General features: G+C 43.6%; 1 protein-coding gene across 1 annotated transcript in view; it reads right to left on the reverse strand.

The window, feature by feature from the left end:
• Positions 1-13,051: 13,051 nt before the first annotated feature.
• PUM3 (pumilio RNA binding family member 3) overlaps positions 13,052-16,811 on the reverse strand; it is a 44,757-nt gene continuing 40,997 nt past the window's right edge. The window contains exon 18 of the mRNA XM_072839705.1: positions 13,052-13,337. Within this exon, the coding sequence (XP_072695806.1) occupies positions 13,205-13,337 (133 nt within the window). The 3' untranslated portion in view covers positions 13,052-13,204. The remainder of the gene's footprint in view (positions 13,338-16,811) is intronic.

Consider the following 16,811-nt stretch of genomic DNA (forward strand, 5'->3'; position numbering starts at 1 on the left):
CAAAAAACTTCTGAGACGAAGGCTAGAAATACTGTCTTCAATCTGGACACAGACCAGCTACCTAAAAATTGGGGTCATGTTTCTCAAGTATTAAGGAAACTAGTTGCTTCTGCCTTAATCACTCAACAACGGTAATAAGGAAAACCAGAACCTAAAGGAGTGCTTTCTACAAGTCCAGGCACTGTAATTCCACAGGGGATTACTGGTCTTTTTGTTGATGCAGGAGCTGGGGCTTGCAGCGGTGGTTTCACTCACTTGCTGTCACATAACTAGGGAGTGGTGGAGAACTCCACCCGAGGCGGTTTATCTGCAGCATGTGCTCTTCACCTCGAAGCTGTGCTGCTCTGATGAAAGTGTTGGTGGAGATGAAAGCAGAGCAGGGACTTATTTCCCATCCATTCCTCATTAGCAGGAATAACATAGCATGGGTTTTGCCAATACTTAATGAGGTTGAGCTTGCAAAGCAACCCTCACCCCACTGCAAATGGCTCGTTTGTTCTTTTGAAGACGGCATTTTCAGTTCACTGGGACATGTCCGCAGTGAGGTCTGCACATGCAGCAGCTCAGGCTTAATGTGAAGGAGGATCCAGGGCTTGTGGGGCCTGTAGCTTATAAAATTTACTATCTCCCCTTAAGGTTATGAATATGAAATTAGGTAGCAGGCTTCAGAATGGCCAACAATCAAGGAACTCTGATACTTAAGGCCCCCTGACTTCACAGGAAATCTGTTTCCAGCCTTATGCTTCCTCTGGCACTGCTAGCTGACCTCATGGGGCACGGAGGACACAGCCATGGGATGGCGAGTAGGCAACTGCCGACCATTTCATCTAGAATGACAATTACCAGTGATTTTCTCATTTTTTTATTAAGGATTATTTTAGGGAGATAGTGTGAGAGTGCAAGAGCACATGAGTAAGGGGGGTGACGAGGTGGGGAAAGAGGGAGAGTACCTTCAAGCAGACTCCCCACTAAGTGCAGAGCCCTATTTGCACTTGATCCCAGCACACCAAGATCATGACCTGAGCCAAACATCAAGAGTCAGACGCTTAACCGACTGAGCCACCCAGGTGTGCCACATTGTTTTATTTCTACCAATTAAACCATTACAAAAGGAAATCTTGCTCTAAACTTGAACACGGATATAAGTAAACAGAAGTCAGGCTGCCCCGATTGGAGCCCAGGCGGTTGGTCAGGAACCCCATCTGTTCCACCTACCTACCTCCACATTCCAGCTCCCAAGGCATTTCAGGGCACCCTGGGTCTTCAAGGATCCCATCAGAAAACCACCTCATCTCTTTAGAGCCCCTTCTTCTTGAGGGCAGAGGAGCAATCCAGAAAGTTTAAATGGCTCAGCCTGGGTCACACATCTGGTTGCTGGCAAGTTGGGGACCAGAATTTGTATCTGTCCAGAGATCTTTTCATTCTACCATAATAATCCTGATTCCTAGGCCAACCCTCAAAATCCAGGCACTGAGCTCTTATACCTTCTCTCAAATGCATCACTTATCATATAATAAAATCAAAGCACAAGGGGTTCCCTGCTTCTCTGGTGATGGAGAACAGCCCTCTCCCCAAGTAGTCCTGGTGGAGGAGGGCCAAGTACTTCTGCTGAAGTCCCTGAAGGCTAGTTTCCTGGACTGCTGGTCCTTTCTCCCCAGCACACCCAGGGGAAGGCAAGAGACAGGGAATGATACCAGTTGGCAGTTTTACAAGTGAGAGGGGAAAAGGCAGGAACCCCTGGGGTCATAGGAACATGAACTGTATTTATAAATGGCAGACAGAAGCTGTAATACCCTGAAGAAAAAAAAAAAAAAAAAAGATTTAAGGACATACCACATGCAGGCACCACAGAGATTTTTATCTTTGATTTTTATTCTGATGGACTTAAATATGGACTTCACACGTATCCTCTTCATTTGCTAGGATCTCAAGTCTTGCTGACTGCACTTCAGGTCTGGGCAGAACTTTGAGAAACAAACTCCTCCAGAGACATATTCCATTTGAAGTGGCTCGTTCCCACTGAGGGGTCACTGTACTTTCTGCCTACCTTGGTCTCACAGTAAACTTTCCTATCAAATGGCTGCTTTTTCTTTCACAGATTTTCTTGGCTCCAACACTTCTCAGGTGGGTCGGACTGCCTCACTTAGGACTTCTCAGCAAAAAGGGGAAATGGTCTTGTCAGGCCCTTCTTTTCTCAATTATCCAATCTTCCTTACAAATCCCAAGCTGGTGAAATCTTAATAGTTTTCTGTAACCACAAAGTGAAGCTCTAAAGCTTTCTTTAAAACAAATTACACTTAGAAGGCAATCTGAATCTAACAGCGTTCCATAGACTAGTGTGTGGTGACTGCAGCTGACAACAAAATCTTGAGCAGAAATGCAGGTACCTCCTGCTTTTCTCAAGTTTGAGTTACACCACTTCATTTTCCTGAAGGACTTACATCAGTACCTGTTTTTGCTAATTGAAATACAAAAGGGATATCCACTTTTCAGAAAGAAAGCCAAGGAGAAAAGCTCAGTATTTAGTGTGTGTTCTGCATGGAGCTTCTAGGGCAGCAGCAGGCACCCCAAGCAGGGACAGTGGCTCCACCAAGCTCTGTCCCCAGGAGCTACAACCAGCCTATCTCGGGGCAGGCCACCCTAGCTTTATACTGCGTCCAGAAGTGTATGTGCTTTATCTTGATCTAATTTGTGCATCCACTAGCAAGATAGGTCCTAAGGTTTCAGAAAAGCTCAAGAGATTACTTTTTGGGATCTGGGAACACACACACACACACACAAAAAAAAAAAAAAAAAAAAAAAAAAAAAATTCCCCATGTAATAATAATGGCTTTCTGTAGGTTACTATTTCAGTTTCCCAAAGTTTTTGCAGGGTTGCTTTACTTTCAGAGAGCACAAGAAACCTACAGTTCACTTCTCCCATATGGAAAGTAGCATCAGCTAGCTGATACCTTTTAGAAAGTGTGAATACATCTCCTAGCATTTTGAGTACCAAAAGGTTGCAAAATAACATAATTACATGTAAAGTGCCATACAGAAGAGAAACTAGTTCGTAATATCAAATGGATTTTCCTAAAATACGACTCTCCTACAAATATGTAATGCATTGAAAGTTGACAGAACTCATTCAAGAGGGGAAAAAAAAAAAAGATGGTAGAGCTATTTATATTGATGGGGCTCAGGACATACACAGCGAATACGAAAGCTTAAGGAATCTGAGGAACTGCAGGCGCAGGAGTGTCCTCTTCCTCATCTACCCTCATCTCCAAAATGGAGGGACGCCAAGAGAATTCTGAAGAAGGCATTGCGGTTCTCCTCAGTTTACTACACTCTTCCTTTGGTCCTATTTTCCCACAACTCTCTCCTCCATCAAATCTAGTATCAAAATGTTCAGGTTCAACTGCTTTGGGTCTTCGTTTCCTTAGGCTCCCGTGTCTTGCAGAACTTAAATAAATTTGCATGCCTTTCTCCTGTTAATCGGTCTCCTCCTACAGGAGCTCCCGCTTAGAACTTGGTTAGAGGAAATTATTTTCCTCCTCTAATACAAATGCATACATAAAACACACACATATATACGTACATGCATACATTCGATGAACGACCAGTAGAAAAGATGGCAAAGTCAGATCAACACGAACAGGGCAACAAAACAAATCTTGAGTGGTCTCCACTTTGGACAGAAATTGTTTGCAGCATGTTGATTTCTATTTTCTTATGAGTCACCTTTCCAGAATCTGAGCTCTGATTAATAATGGACTATATCAAAGTTACATCTCCCTAGGAAAGTCAGAAACTTCTGTGGTTTTGTAGATAAGGTTCTAGCATGTTGCTAAATGTGGCAAATCTTTTTGCCCTATTTCTAGAATTTTGATAATGGAGTTTTTTGCTCTGCATACTGCAAGCCTGCGACTTGGTCACCAAACTAGGCAAAGAATGTCTCATGGGGGGAATCATAAACACCTACAGATTTACAGGCACCTTCAACAAGCACAATCTCATGCACATCTGACCCCAGCCCTCTGATTTTTCCGATATCATTCTTACTCTTACAGGTAAGAAAACAAAGGCTTATAAAGATTGTGCTTACCCACATTCTTGGTCAGAACCAGGACCCAGCCTCAAAGCCAGATCTTCTGAAACTAAACCCCAAGCACGTCTCTCTCTGGTACTGCCCGCAACATCCCCTCACACTTGTAGAGAATCTGGTTTTAAAGAGTCTTTGTAAATTGAGGGAACAGGAGGCAGGTGGCCTTGTTACAGGTGAGAGATACTGAGGACCCAGATCACCTCTCACACAGCAGGAGCCATACTGGGTCCAGGCGCTCTACATGGCACCCACCTAGAGTCAGCCACACTGTCCCCTGGTGCTGACCCACACTCCATCTCTAGATGCCAAGACTTTACGAGTTGAAATCCCCCCACTTCTCTGCTCTACCCAGGACTAGTGGCCCAGCTAGGGAACTTTAAATTACCCCTTTCTCCTTCCCCAAGAGAACACAGTTCCTTTCCAAGCTGTCTAGTCTTAGCCGCCTACTGGAGCAGGTGATAGATTGGAAGGTGTTGTTCATACCAGGGTTGTTTGCATTTTCAAAGGAGCTGATGATGTGAGTTCCTTTGTTTTCACCCTCTGCCTAATATGTGGGCAGAAGAGAGAAGCGAGGGGCCTGCAAACCCTCTTACCCTAGGCGCTAGCTACAAATGGAACAACGGCTTACGCTTTCCTTTATTTTTTAAAAGATGTTCTTTATTTGAGACCGAGTGAGACAGTGCACATGAGCAGGGGGAGGGGCAGAGGGAGGAGAAGCAGACTCCCGCTGAGCAGGGAGCCCAATACAGGGACTCCATCCCAGGACCCTGGATCATGTGCCTTGCTGAAAGCAGATGCTTAACTAGCTGAGCCACCCAAGTACTCCCACCTTTGACTACTTTAAACATCACTGATGTTTTAAATTGTAAAATGTGAACCTAAAAACGGTAATGAATTCATGGAAGTTTCCATGTGACTTCTTAGCCAATATATACTCAAAAGTACAGGTTTGAATTTTGGGGCAAGGGTTGCTGAAATGTTTTATGTTGAAAATGTCAAAGATGGGAAATTTGATATACAAGTCATGACTTCCAGTCCTCACAGGGGCTCTTCCAGCAATCCCCAATGCCATGATTCTATCTGCCCGTGTGGAAGCCTGGCCCTGAGTGAGCCCCAGCTGTCTCAGGCCCAGCTGTAGGTCCTTTACCAAATGTAAGCTCATTTTCAGGACTGGCTTCAAGTTTGTGTATTTAAACATCTATCCTATTTCCCCATCCCTCCAGCCCCTCTTAATCACCATTCCACTCTTGTTTTTACAAGGTTGGCTTTGGCTGATTTCACATGTGATAGCATACAGTATTTGTTCTTTGCTGCCTGACATAATCTCATTTGGCATTAATGCTTTCAAGATCCATTCACATTGGGCACTTGGGTGGCTCAGTGGTTGAGCATCTGCCTTCGACTCAGGGCGTGATCCAGGGGTCAAGTCTCACATCAGGCTCCCCAGAGGGAGCCTGCTTCTCCCTGTGTCTCTGTCTCTCATGAATAAAAAAAACCTTAAAAAAAATCCATTTGCATTGTTGCAAATGGCAGGATTTTCTTCTTTCTGGTGGCTGAGTTATAGTCCAATGTGTGTATGTATGTATATATACACATCTTCTTTATGTATTGATGGACACTTAGTTGGTTTCTATGTCTTGGTTACTGCAAATAATGCTGCAATAAACTAAAATATGTGATTGGTATGGTGATTATGGGCAACAGTACTGTACTATAAACATTGAACTTGCTAAGAGATTAGGTATTTCTCGTTCACAAAAAAAGCAATTGTGTGACTGATAGACTGTTAGCTGATGCTACAATGGCATTCACATTGCAATATATAAAATCTATCAACCAACGTTTACACCTTAAACTTATACGATGCGACACGTCAATTATATCTCAACTTAAAAATTTAAACAAAAATGCTTTAGAGTAAAAAAAAAAAGCCCACATATATAAACTCATTTAATCCTCATACTGACATATGATAGGTGCATTATCTTTTTATAAATGAAGAAACTGAGGCATATCGGCTATGTGTCTTTTCCAAGGAGGCCCAGTGTGGACCACCAGACTTCAAATCACAGTGTGGTCCTGGGCTGGGGCCCCTGGCACTCTGCCTCTCATTTTACTGGATTTTCATTTTCAGAAGGGGTGTGTTTTGTATGCAAACACAGAAGACCCCTCATCCTAATCCTGTTCACATTCAGGAGTCCAGCAATCAAAAGTTTGGAAGGAAGTGAAAAACTACTAAAGAAAAGTAAAGCAGACTTACACAGAGAAGAAAAGATGGAACACTGTGTTTTACCACCTGTAACAGGCCCTGACCATTATTTTATGTATCACTGAGAAAGCAACCTGCCTGTCAAAAAATGACCAGGCAAAGATGCTATCAACTCTAAGATGCACCTTTTTGGGTTTGTTTAACCGTGAAGAAAACTCCATTTTTAGAACTGTTGAAATAAGAGTATAAGATCCAGATAGGCAGCATCAGGCAGCAGATTGAGGAGCTTGAGATCCCAGGGGCAGGGGCAGCAGCTTCCACAGTTTCTCCCACAGAGGCCCAGGAAGCTCAAGGTTTGGTTTTACTCCCACCTCAGATTCTAATTAGATGCTACTTCATGACAGTATCAATACCCATCAACTAATCACTGGGCCTGAGGGAATGGTGGTGTGGATTATCTGCAACCAGTGGAGGCAGGTCATGATGGTTCACCCCAAACAGGGTGACCGTGAAATGTGGGAGGGGAGCCCCAGTGGTGCCAGACAAAAACATGTCCACCAGGTTGTTAACACAAGCAGACACAGTGGATTCCAACAGTTCGATATTTGGAACTAGACTTAGATATTAAGCAATAAAGATGTAGCAGAACAGTCGATTTGGCAAGAAAAATAAACCTGACCTTTCCTTTTCCCTCACATGCCTTTCTTGCTGTTATACACACTTCTTTAAAAAGCCTGGTCTGTCTGTCCACCACTGCACACTGTTGAATGTAACAGCGAGTCAAGCACATGTCTTTACTGGTAGGTGTATCAGTAAAAATACAAGTTCCAAATACAGGAGAACTTCTATCTAAAAGGCAAGTCTGTTTTCAAGCATCTGGAAGTCATTTAAAATATCTGAATTATTCATTATGCTTAATTATTGTCATCAAGAGCACACAGAGGATTCTCATAACCTTACCAGATTCTTATCACCTTTCATTCAAGTGGTCATCACCCAGCGGGGAGAACTAAGCACTAATTATTTTCCCTCAAGACATAATTAATTCCCCTCAGAACAAGAGAGCATGGACCAAAATTTCTCATTACCACATTTTTGCAGCTTTGTCCACTTAGATTTGGCAGTGGGCATGAATCCATGTTTAAAAATCAGATGATAAAACATTTTGATTCCAAACACTATTCCTTTATAGGAACAGAAATGGAAGGAGCAGATCTTCCAAGGCACTATTTGGGGTACAAACATGTACACAGCCATTGATGTGTTTGCACACTTGGGAATGCAGAGCAGAGCAGCCATCTAGTTCCTGTTCAGAAAGGTCATGGGATCCAAATAGTAAGCTATATCTCCAGGGTAAGAATGTTCATTTAAAAGCCTTAACACCCCTGCACACCCCCCCGCCCCCTCCGCACCTCCCCCTCCCCCCTGCACCGTCCGCCCCTCCCGCCGCCGCTTCACACAAAAAATAGAAAAATAAATAAATAAATAAATGAATAAATAAATAAAAGCCTTAACAAAAAAATAAATAAAATAAAAGCCTTAACAGGGACCCTGGGTGGCTGAGCGGTTGAGCATCAGCCTTTGGCTCAGTGCATGATCACGGGTCCAGGGATCGAGTCCCGCATTGGGCTCCTTGCAGTGAGCTTGCTTCTCTGCCTCTCTATGTCTCTCATGAATAAATAAAAATCTTAAAAAATAATAATACAAATAAGTAAATAAAAGCCTTAACAATTCACGGGGTAGAAGGTTAGGGAATATGGGTCACTTTGGTGGTGGTGTTTTTAAATTGAGGCAAGAAACGATGGGTTCACTGGCTAGAGTGGCCGTAACAAATACCACAGACCGGGTTCCTTCAACAGAACTTTATCCCTTCCCAGTACCGGAGGCCAGAAGTCCAAGATCACAGAGTCAGCAAGGTGGATTCCATTCAGGAGCAGCTTCCCTCCTTGATTGGCGGACACCATCTTCTCGACCTTCATGTGGTCTTCTCTTTACGTGGGTTAGGTCCCTATCTTCTTGTAAGGACACCAGTCATACTGGGTTGGGGTTCACCCCTGTGACTTCCTTCTACCTGACTTACCTCTTTCAAGGTTGTGTCTCCAAATCGCACACATTCTGAGGCACTTGGGCCGGGGCTGGTGGCATAGGTAGGATTCTCACACAGAAACTCAAAGGGGCAGGATTCAGCCTGTACCAGGTGCAGATTATTGTAAACTCAGTTTCCTTAGGGTAAGCAGTACCAGAAGTGAGAAAAGAACTCAAGCAGCAGATTTCCATTTGTTGAGTTCATTAGTTTTGGTATAGAATGTTTATGGTTAGTGGCTCAGTATTAACTGCTTTGAGACCTTGTGCCCTCTTCTAAAAATACAAACACACCCTCATCTTTCCAAGACCTAAGTGATAAACCTGCTATAATTAAGGCATAATCTTTACGAAACTTCTTTGAAAACAGTAACACAAGTGACATCTCATGTAAGAGCCAATCTTCTGAGAGTAAGCATGCAGGAAGCCATTTCCTGCAAGGGTCTTTATACCATTATGCAAACAGACAGCACCCCAGGCTTAAAAGGAAAACAAGATTCTTTCTTCCTTGTAGGCAACATCTGATCCCAGGGAAAAGCATGGGGTTGGTGCAATCTGAAAACTGCAAATAAGCTGTATTTTGAAATTAAAGACATTTGCAAATCAAGCTCTTCCATGGGAAATAAATCCTCCAGCCAGCCCAGTTGTCTTCAGTTTGGTTAAAACCATGTGTAAATTTCTGCTAATAATAAAAATGGTACAAACTCATAAGAACAAAGTAAATGAGAGAAAAAGCTATCAGTGAGTGAGCACTAGCAACAAATCATCTGGAAGAACAGAAAGCAGTGAAGAAGCAGGGCGGAGAAAGGTGAATGCCAAGTGCATGCAGAGGAACAAGAGAGTTCTCAGCAGGATATATACAAAATGCCGGCAGTTTGAGGTTCTAGGTATTGGGGAAAGGCCTGGGATGAGAAACAGGAGGACTGCCCGAAACTGGTTTATCACTCAGTATCCTGCCAGAAGGCCGACAGTGTATTTTCTGGACTTGCGTTTGTTCATTCCTCCAGATTAGGGGCCCCAGGACAAGACAGCACGAGGGAGAGGCATTCTCCTCACTCTAAGTAAGTGGATTAATTCAAATCTGAGCACAGAGTGCTGAGCAACTAGAATACTGGCTGCCAGGTGGATTTCTCTCCAGAGGCACAAAGGGGCCCCATAGGAAAGACCTACAGATGTCGACATCTGGAGGACTTCAGTGAAACAGCCGCTTCCACACCTGTGCAGTGAACCCTCAGCAGGAGAGCACAGGCCTGCCCCTTTCTCATCGGTTTCCAGTGTCTGAACTGGAAAGAGAGCCAAAGATCTCTCCAGCAAAGCCTCAAACATCGGCGAGAGACCAATATACACAAAAGAGCAGATAACAGAAAAGAGACAAAGTAAAACAAAACAAAGTTAAAATAAACATAAAACACTTCCCGAGACATAAGAGAGTTCATCCAAAGCACTAAAAGATAGGACACTTCAGTGGGAGGGCTGGCAGAGGAAGGAGAGGAAATATATCTCATTTCTGGGCAAAGCAAAAAGCCAAAGAAATGAAAATTAGAGGATCAAACCAGCATTCATAATCGGAGTTAACAGGAGTTCCAAAGAAAAAAGAAAAAACAAAGTCAGAGGAACAATGCAAACACAACTCCCAGAATGGAAGAGTTATGTTTTCTAAAACATTTCCAAGTGTCCAGCATGAAGCATGGAAAATAGATACGTGTCATATACCAATGCACAATCTTCTGCAAGATAAGGCTACTGGGGAATAAGAAACCTTCCTGAGAAGCCCTGCCCCCGCAAAAGGCCACATATATAATAGACTGAGAATGAAGATGGCATTCAGCTTCCATAGCAAGTCTACATCAAAGAAAATATTGACCAGTGTTCTTAAAATTCTGAGGCAGAAGTAATTTCAAACTAGAATTCTATATCCAGCTAAGTACCCAGGTATGAAAGGGAATGAATGAAGACATTCAGATTTTAAAAATGTTATCTCATCTGCATTCTTTCATAGGAAGTCGTCAGAGATTTTGTCTCTTTCAAGAAGGTGTTAAGTAAGAAAAAGAAACACATGGGACCCTGGAAGCAGGCCTTCAGTAGGAGGAATAGTGGAAAGGCCCAGGATGATGACAGTGGTTGTACAGCAATTCCTTAGGCCCCCCAAAAAGCCAGCTGGCTTCTAGAGGGGTGTCTAAGGGAAAAACAAGAATGCCAGCCAATTCAATGTGTTGGTATGGAAATATTCAAAGAAAGGTCTGCACACTTCTAGCTGCAAGTTTCTGAAGATCCAATTCAAAAGGCCCGATAAAGGGTCACGTTGCATAACCACATGACCAGCAGCAGGGCAGCTCTAGGCACTGACGGATCCTGCAGCTTACCTTCCCACCTCCGGCTCCGCCACCACCAGCATGCTATCTTCTACCCTGGCTGCAAGGCAGTGCACCAACTTGAAGTATCCAGTCTGCACACCCAAGGTTGGCTGGCAGGCCAGGGACTCTGCCTTGGGGGTCTACAGTCTAAGAAACCTTTCCCAGGAACACCACCTCCAATGGTCCCTGGCCAGGCTCCTTAGAATCCACCAACAACTTAAGGCACGGGCTCCCTGGGATGAGTTTACACCAGAGTTCTTTAAGGCAAGAGCCACTGGAGAAGTGTGTGCATGGCCGGGTGGAGTGGTGGATGAAGCTGGTAAAACCTCAGCACTTCCAGGACCACACATGGCATACTGGGTGGGAGACACTGAATCCCATGGGTCAGGGCCCCAGAGCCCCAGGGAAAGGCATGGACACTGGAATAACAGGGGCATCTTGCCCAGCTGAAAAAGAGACAAAAATGGAACCTGCTAGAGAAGTTGAGGCAATTCTAACAAAAAGTTTGGGGAAAAGCGATGACAAGAATGTAGAAAAATAAGCAAATGAAAATTAATGAAGCAACAATTAATTCCAGGAAAATAAAATGGTATGGGAAATACAAGTAAAGTTTACGGCTTACGTCAATGATTAACAACTTATGTCAACGTCATTAGGTAGGCCCTGAACACTGATTTACCAAAAATGATGCAGTTCTGGGGCACCTGGGTGGTAGTTGAACATCTGCTTTTGGCTCAGGTCGTGATCCCGGCGTCCTGGGACAGAGTCCCACATCGGGGTCCCCACAGGAAGCCTGCTTCTCCCTCTGCCTATGTCTCTGCCTCCCTGAGTCTTTCATGAAAAAATAAATAAAATCTTAAAAAAAAAAAAACCAGGACCCTGAGATCATGACCTGAGCCAAAGTCAGATATTCAATTGATTGAGCCACCCAGGTGCCCAGTGTCATGAAAAGTCTTAATCTAGATTTTCCTATAACAGGAAGTCAGAAGAAAATGCCTACAATAAAGCAAATAAAACCCACAACAAAAACCCAAATCTGCATTACAAACTTAGCAGAGCTGAAAAGAACTGGAGATCTGTTGCTTCTGGGCAGGGCAAAGCAGAGGTGCAGAAAAGCGGGCCAGAGGAAGGGCTGCTGCTTTGGTTTGGCTCTAATTTTCAAATGATACATGGTACTTTGGAGACAGAACAAACAGCAGGGCTTTTTCTGCTCTCTGAACGCACTCTTTTTGTGGCAATCACATTTGCAATGTACTTGCCAAACAAAAGAAAGCTCTGATGTTGCCTTTTACCCATTCATCTCCTCACCCATCCCACCTCCACCTGAGACCCAGCAGGATGACCAATGCCAAAGGCCAGTTACAGGTATCAGCTCTTCTGCTTCCTGGGTAGGGCTCAGTGTTTTCAGCAAGACGGAGGTGGGTGGCATGCTGGTGTCCTGTATGCTGGCGGTCGTCTTGGACCGCCTCAGTCTGGTCAGATAAGGCACAGCCATTCTCCAGCAGGTGTAATGCAGGGACTGGCTTGGGGGGATGTCCTGTACTGCAGGCTGCTTACAGAAAGCCCCAAGGCTTGGTATCCAAAGCAGGCAGAGCTACAGGAGCCCTAAGGAGTCTACCAACCCTTCCATACTGGGTTGCTAACCACCAAGCAGTTTTAAAATTCAAACATCCTACTCACACTTAAATTTAAACTTCTACACTGTTAACAAATTGGCATCTCCTTTCCTCTAACGCAAACCTTGTAAAGGCTTCAACTATTTAAGGGAAAATCTCAAGGGAGAAAGTCTTATCACAAGGAACTATTTACTTGGAAATTCTGGCTCCAAAGATACGGAGATTCTCCCAATGACCTTGACCTGAGACCTCTACCACGGTGATGCCCTCATTCCTGTAGCACATTCCCCCCTTGGAGCCTTCTGTTTCGAGTCCCTTTCAAACAAAATCTAACCGGGAACCCAATCCCTAAGACAGCTGCTCTTGCTATAGGGTATTCCCTCTCAAGGCTTCCAGAAGTTCCCCCAAAGCAATTCACTTTCTGCTCCCTTCTCCCACCAGACTCCCCTGGGTTCCTTTTTTTCTTTGCCCTGCCTTCCTTCACAGTCCCCTAACCCTACCTCCTCTGTGAAGCCTTCTCAGACTACTGCTTCTGGTGACGTCTTCTCCCTTGAATCAACTCATGCTCCTACCTGCTATGTATCTGGTTGGTTCCACTGTCTAGGACGGTTAAACCTCTCACGTTACCGCCTCACATTTCATTTGCTCAGTAGTATGATAGAGGAGTTGGCTGGGATTAAAAAAAAAAAAGAGAGAGAGGCCATTTTTAGAAAATGTTTTATAAATAGACTCTTATACAAAGAAGAAGCACGTACTGAGCACCCAGATTCCCAGAAAGGTGGACCCAAGCCCTTCTTTTCCACCCTGGGAAAAGAGAAGAGGAAAAATGATTCTATCTTGTTCTTAACTGTGTCCACTATGCCGCCAGTTTTTCAAGTAGCATTTCTATTCCTTTGCTGGTGTTTTTGTTTTTTTCCAGTGTGGGAATGAGGCCTTTCAGTCCAGCCTTGATTTTGTGTGCAACTTCGTGATCAGAACTCTGGAGAAGGCTGAAGAGAGAAGACACAGATTAACAAACAAAAAAGTCGTCTTTCATAAAAACCCCTAATCATCTGCAATTACTTTTGCCACGCAAGGTATATAAACGATTCATTGATTTGTGAGGCAAGTCCTGTAATTATAAATACATCTTTTAAATTGACCAGATGAATGAATGGGGGCTGGGAGCCTATATTGTGAAACCACATCAACAGAAAACATTCTATAATCTTGCTGGGAGAGTCACTCCAAGGCAGGAGCAACTCACCACCATAAAGATTTGGGCCTACATTCGCTGTGATTATCCCAGGATTAATACCCCACCTTAAAAATATTTACTGCGTGTATTCTATCTTCCCTTCCCCACCCGGATAAACTCAGGAACAGAAATGTTGTGTTTTATTTCTTTATCTTGCGGCACCACATGTGCAGAGCAGATGGCCAAGAAGTGCTGAGTGACCGAATTAGCACAAAGTGTATGGGTGCAGGGAGGAAAGGTGGAGGGACCGCCAGAGAGGTAGGAAGGCAGGCCCACTCTATTCTGTAGCTAAAACATGTGAAGGGTTGAGGAGCTTTACCTTGGAGCTTCACGGCCTAGATGTGAAATCCACCTCTGCCACTCAGTGACAGTACAACCAGGAGCAAGTTATTTAAATTCTCTAAGACTATTTCCTGACCTATGAATGGGATCAACAACACAATCCACCTTCTACCTCAGAGAGATTTTGTGAAGCTCAAATGATCTTGTACCTGGAGCACCCAGAGCCTGACCCTTGGTAAGCACTTAATAAACAAGAGCCATTAAAACCGCAAACAAGTCTACTCTGCTTTCTGAAACTTTGAAGTGCTCTATCACCGCAAGTGAATGGAATCCTGGAGGCTGGTTAACAGGGAGGCCGCTTTCTCTTCAAGCAGGGGCTAGGACACAGGCATCTGACCACAGAATGCCAGGGCTCAATCTCCTGGTTTCCCTCTTCTTCCTGACCACATTTTCATGCTGACCTCTGAAACACATCCTAAAAACATTTCACTTGACATTTCCCAAAGTCCCCTGGTCCTCAGAACTTCCATCATGTGGGTAAAGAGGAGGGTTAAGTTAACAGCACCAAGCAGCATCCTGCTGTTTGCAGGAGACAAGCAACAAGTATAGCTCGCCACATGCAAAGCTGAGAAAGTTGAAAAGTGCACCTCTTAATGGATTTGTGACTCACCAGGTAGTTTTTATTTTCTAAACTGGCTAGGCACATAGTCACATAATGCACAGTAGTAATAAAAGTTTTAGTTGCTGAACACACCCACTGGACATAATGCGAAGCACTGTATATATGCCATTTCATGTAGTCTCCATAACAACCTGTGATTATCATGAATCCAATTTTACAACCAAGATACTAAGCTTCAGAGAAGCTGAATAATTTGCCCACAACTACACAGTGAGCTGGGACTGGAACCCAGAAGTGTGCCTAGAGCTCATGACGATCTAAATGCTACAGAATTCTGCTTCCCCGAGTCATTTTTCAGACTGCATACAAGGTTGAAACTCTTTTTTCACCCAGGACGCCTTTTCACTTATTGTAAAAAGGACTCGGGGAGAAAAACACTGCACGAGTTTGAAGTAAAATATAAACAAGCAGAGAATTTTACCAAACAAGTCAAGCACATGACAATATTCTAAAACCACAAAAAACTGATTATTGTGTTCATCAATTATTAGGTCATTTGTAGTTCAACTTCCCTTTAGAACCTCAAACATTTTATGTGCTAGTAGCGTTTCATAATAAACCTGTAGTACAATTCTAATGTTTGAAATCTACCTAAGTGGAGCTATGATCGATGAGCAATCTTTACAAATTAATTGTATGGCATGGCTGAATTTTTAGTTAATTGACTGTTAATGAAAGGATATGTCAGTAGTATGTGTTAACACTCTAGATGCCTGGTAAAGAAATTCATGTGAAAAAAGGCCCTGCTTCAGCTAAAGGATTCTGGTTATTCACCATCGACTGGAAAATTAATTTTAATGAGAAATGAATAAAATTATCTGCACTAGCCACATATTTGGAGATCCTGATCTAAGGAAGAAATGAATGCCCATAAGGAGTGTGTCTGTGAGTATATGTGTTCCAAGTCAAATTATATACTGAATGAAGACTTGCAACATTTACAAACAATGTAGATTATACCGCATGGTATGTCGCACTGTGAAACACTGGGAAATTCACATTTAAGACTGATATCTCTTTTTCCAAACCTTGGTAACACAGCAGGGAGAAAAGCAAATCAACAGTGATTGCTGCACAACAACAAACAAATCTATTTTAAATGGATGCTGTTAATAGAAGGGTTTCACATCCATGGAAGTTGAAGTCTCAATGACCTGTGAATTATAAACTTGACATAACTCTGGAGAACAATATACCAGTGGAGCTCACGCCTCGATTCACAAATCATCAGTTTTCTACCATTTTAATTAGAAATAAACAATTAGCATGCAGACTTCACTAGCAAATGCCTCCAGAATCCTTTTAGGAATATTTGAATATCAGTTAAGAAAACTGCATGTAAAGTTAGTCATGATTTTTTTTTTTTTTTTTTTTTTATTTATGATAGTCACAGAGAGAGAGAGAGAGAGGCAGAGACACAGGCAGAGAGAGAAGCAGGCTCCATACACCGGGAGCCCGATGTGGGATTCGATCCCGGGTCTCCAGGATCGCGCCCTGGGCCAAAGGCAGGCGCCAAACCGCTGCGCCACCCAGGGATCCCTAGTCATGATTTAAAAAAGCAATTTTGTCACAGTTTTAAGAAGGACAGGGCTAATCCATCAAAAACACAATTATAATTTTGATCAAAGCCATAAATGTGGTGAGATCATCAAATGATACACATATTGTATGATCTCTCTTAAATGTGGAGTCTTTTGTTTTTTAAAAACGATTTTTGGGCAGCCTGGGTGGCTCAGCGGTTTAGCGCCTGCCTTCAGCCCAGGGCCTGATCCTGGAGTCCTGGAATTGAGTCCCATGTCGAGCTCCCTGCATGGAGCCTGCTTCTCCCTCTGCCTGTCTCTGCCTCTCTCTCTCTCTGTGTCTCATGAATAAATAAAATCTTCAAAAAAAAAAAAAAAATTTTTGTTTGAGAGAGAGCACGCACCTGTGCATTCACACCTGCAAGGGCAGGGTTGGGGGAGGGGGGGAGAGGGAGAAGCAGACTTCCCACTGAGCAGGGAGCCTGACAGACTTGGGGCTGAATCCCAGGACCAGGAGATCATGACCTGAGCTAAAGGCAGGAACTTAACCCAACTGAGCCACCCAGGTGCCCCTTATATGTGGAATCTAATGAAAAACAAAAAGTCCCCCAAACCAACCAAACTCAGAAATACAGAGAACTGAAGCAGGAAGTACGTGTTTGGGGGAGGCTGGGGAGGGTAGAGGAGTGAATAGGGATAAAGGAGACCAAAAGGTAAAAAATATATAAGAATAATAAAGTTT

The sequence above is a fragment of the Canis lupus genome, chromosome 1 (assembly GCF_048164855.1).
Source record: "Canis lupus baileyi chromosome 1, mCanLup2.hap1, whole genome shotgun sequence".
NCBI lineage: Eukaryota > Metazoa > Chordata > Mammalia > Carnivora > Canidae > Canis > Canis lupus.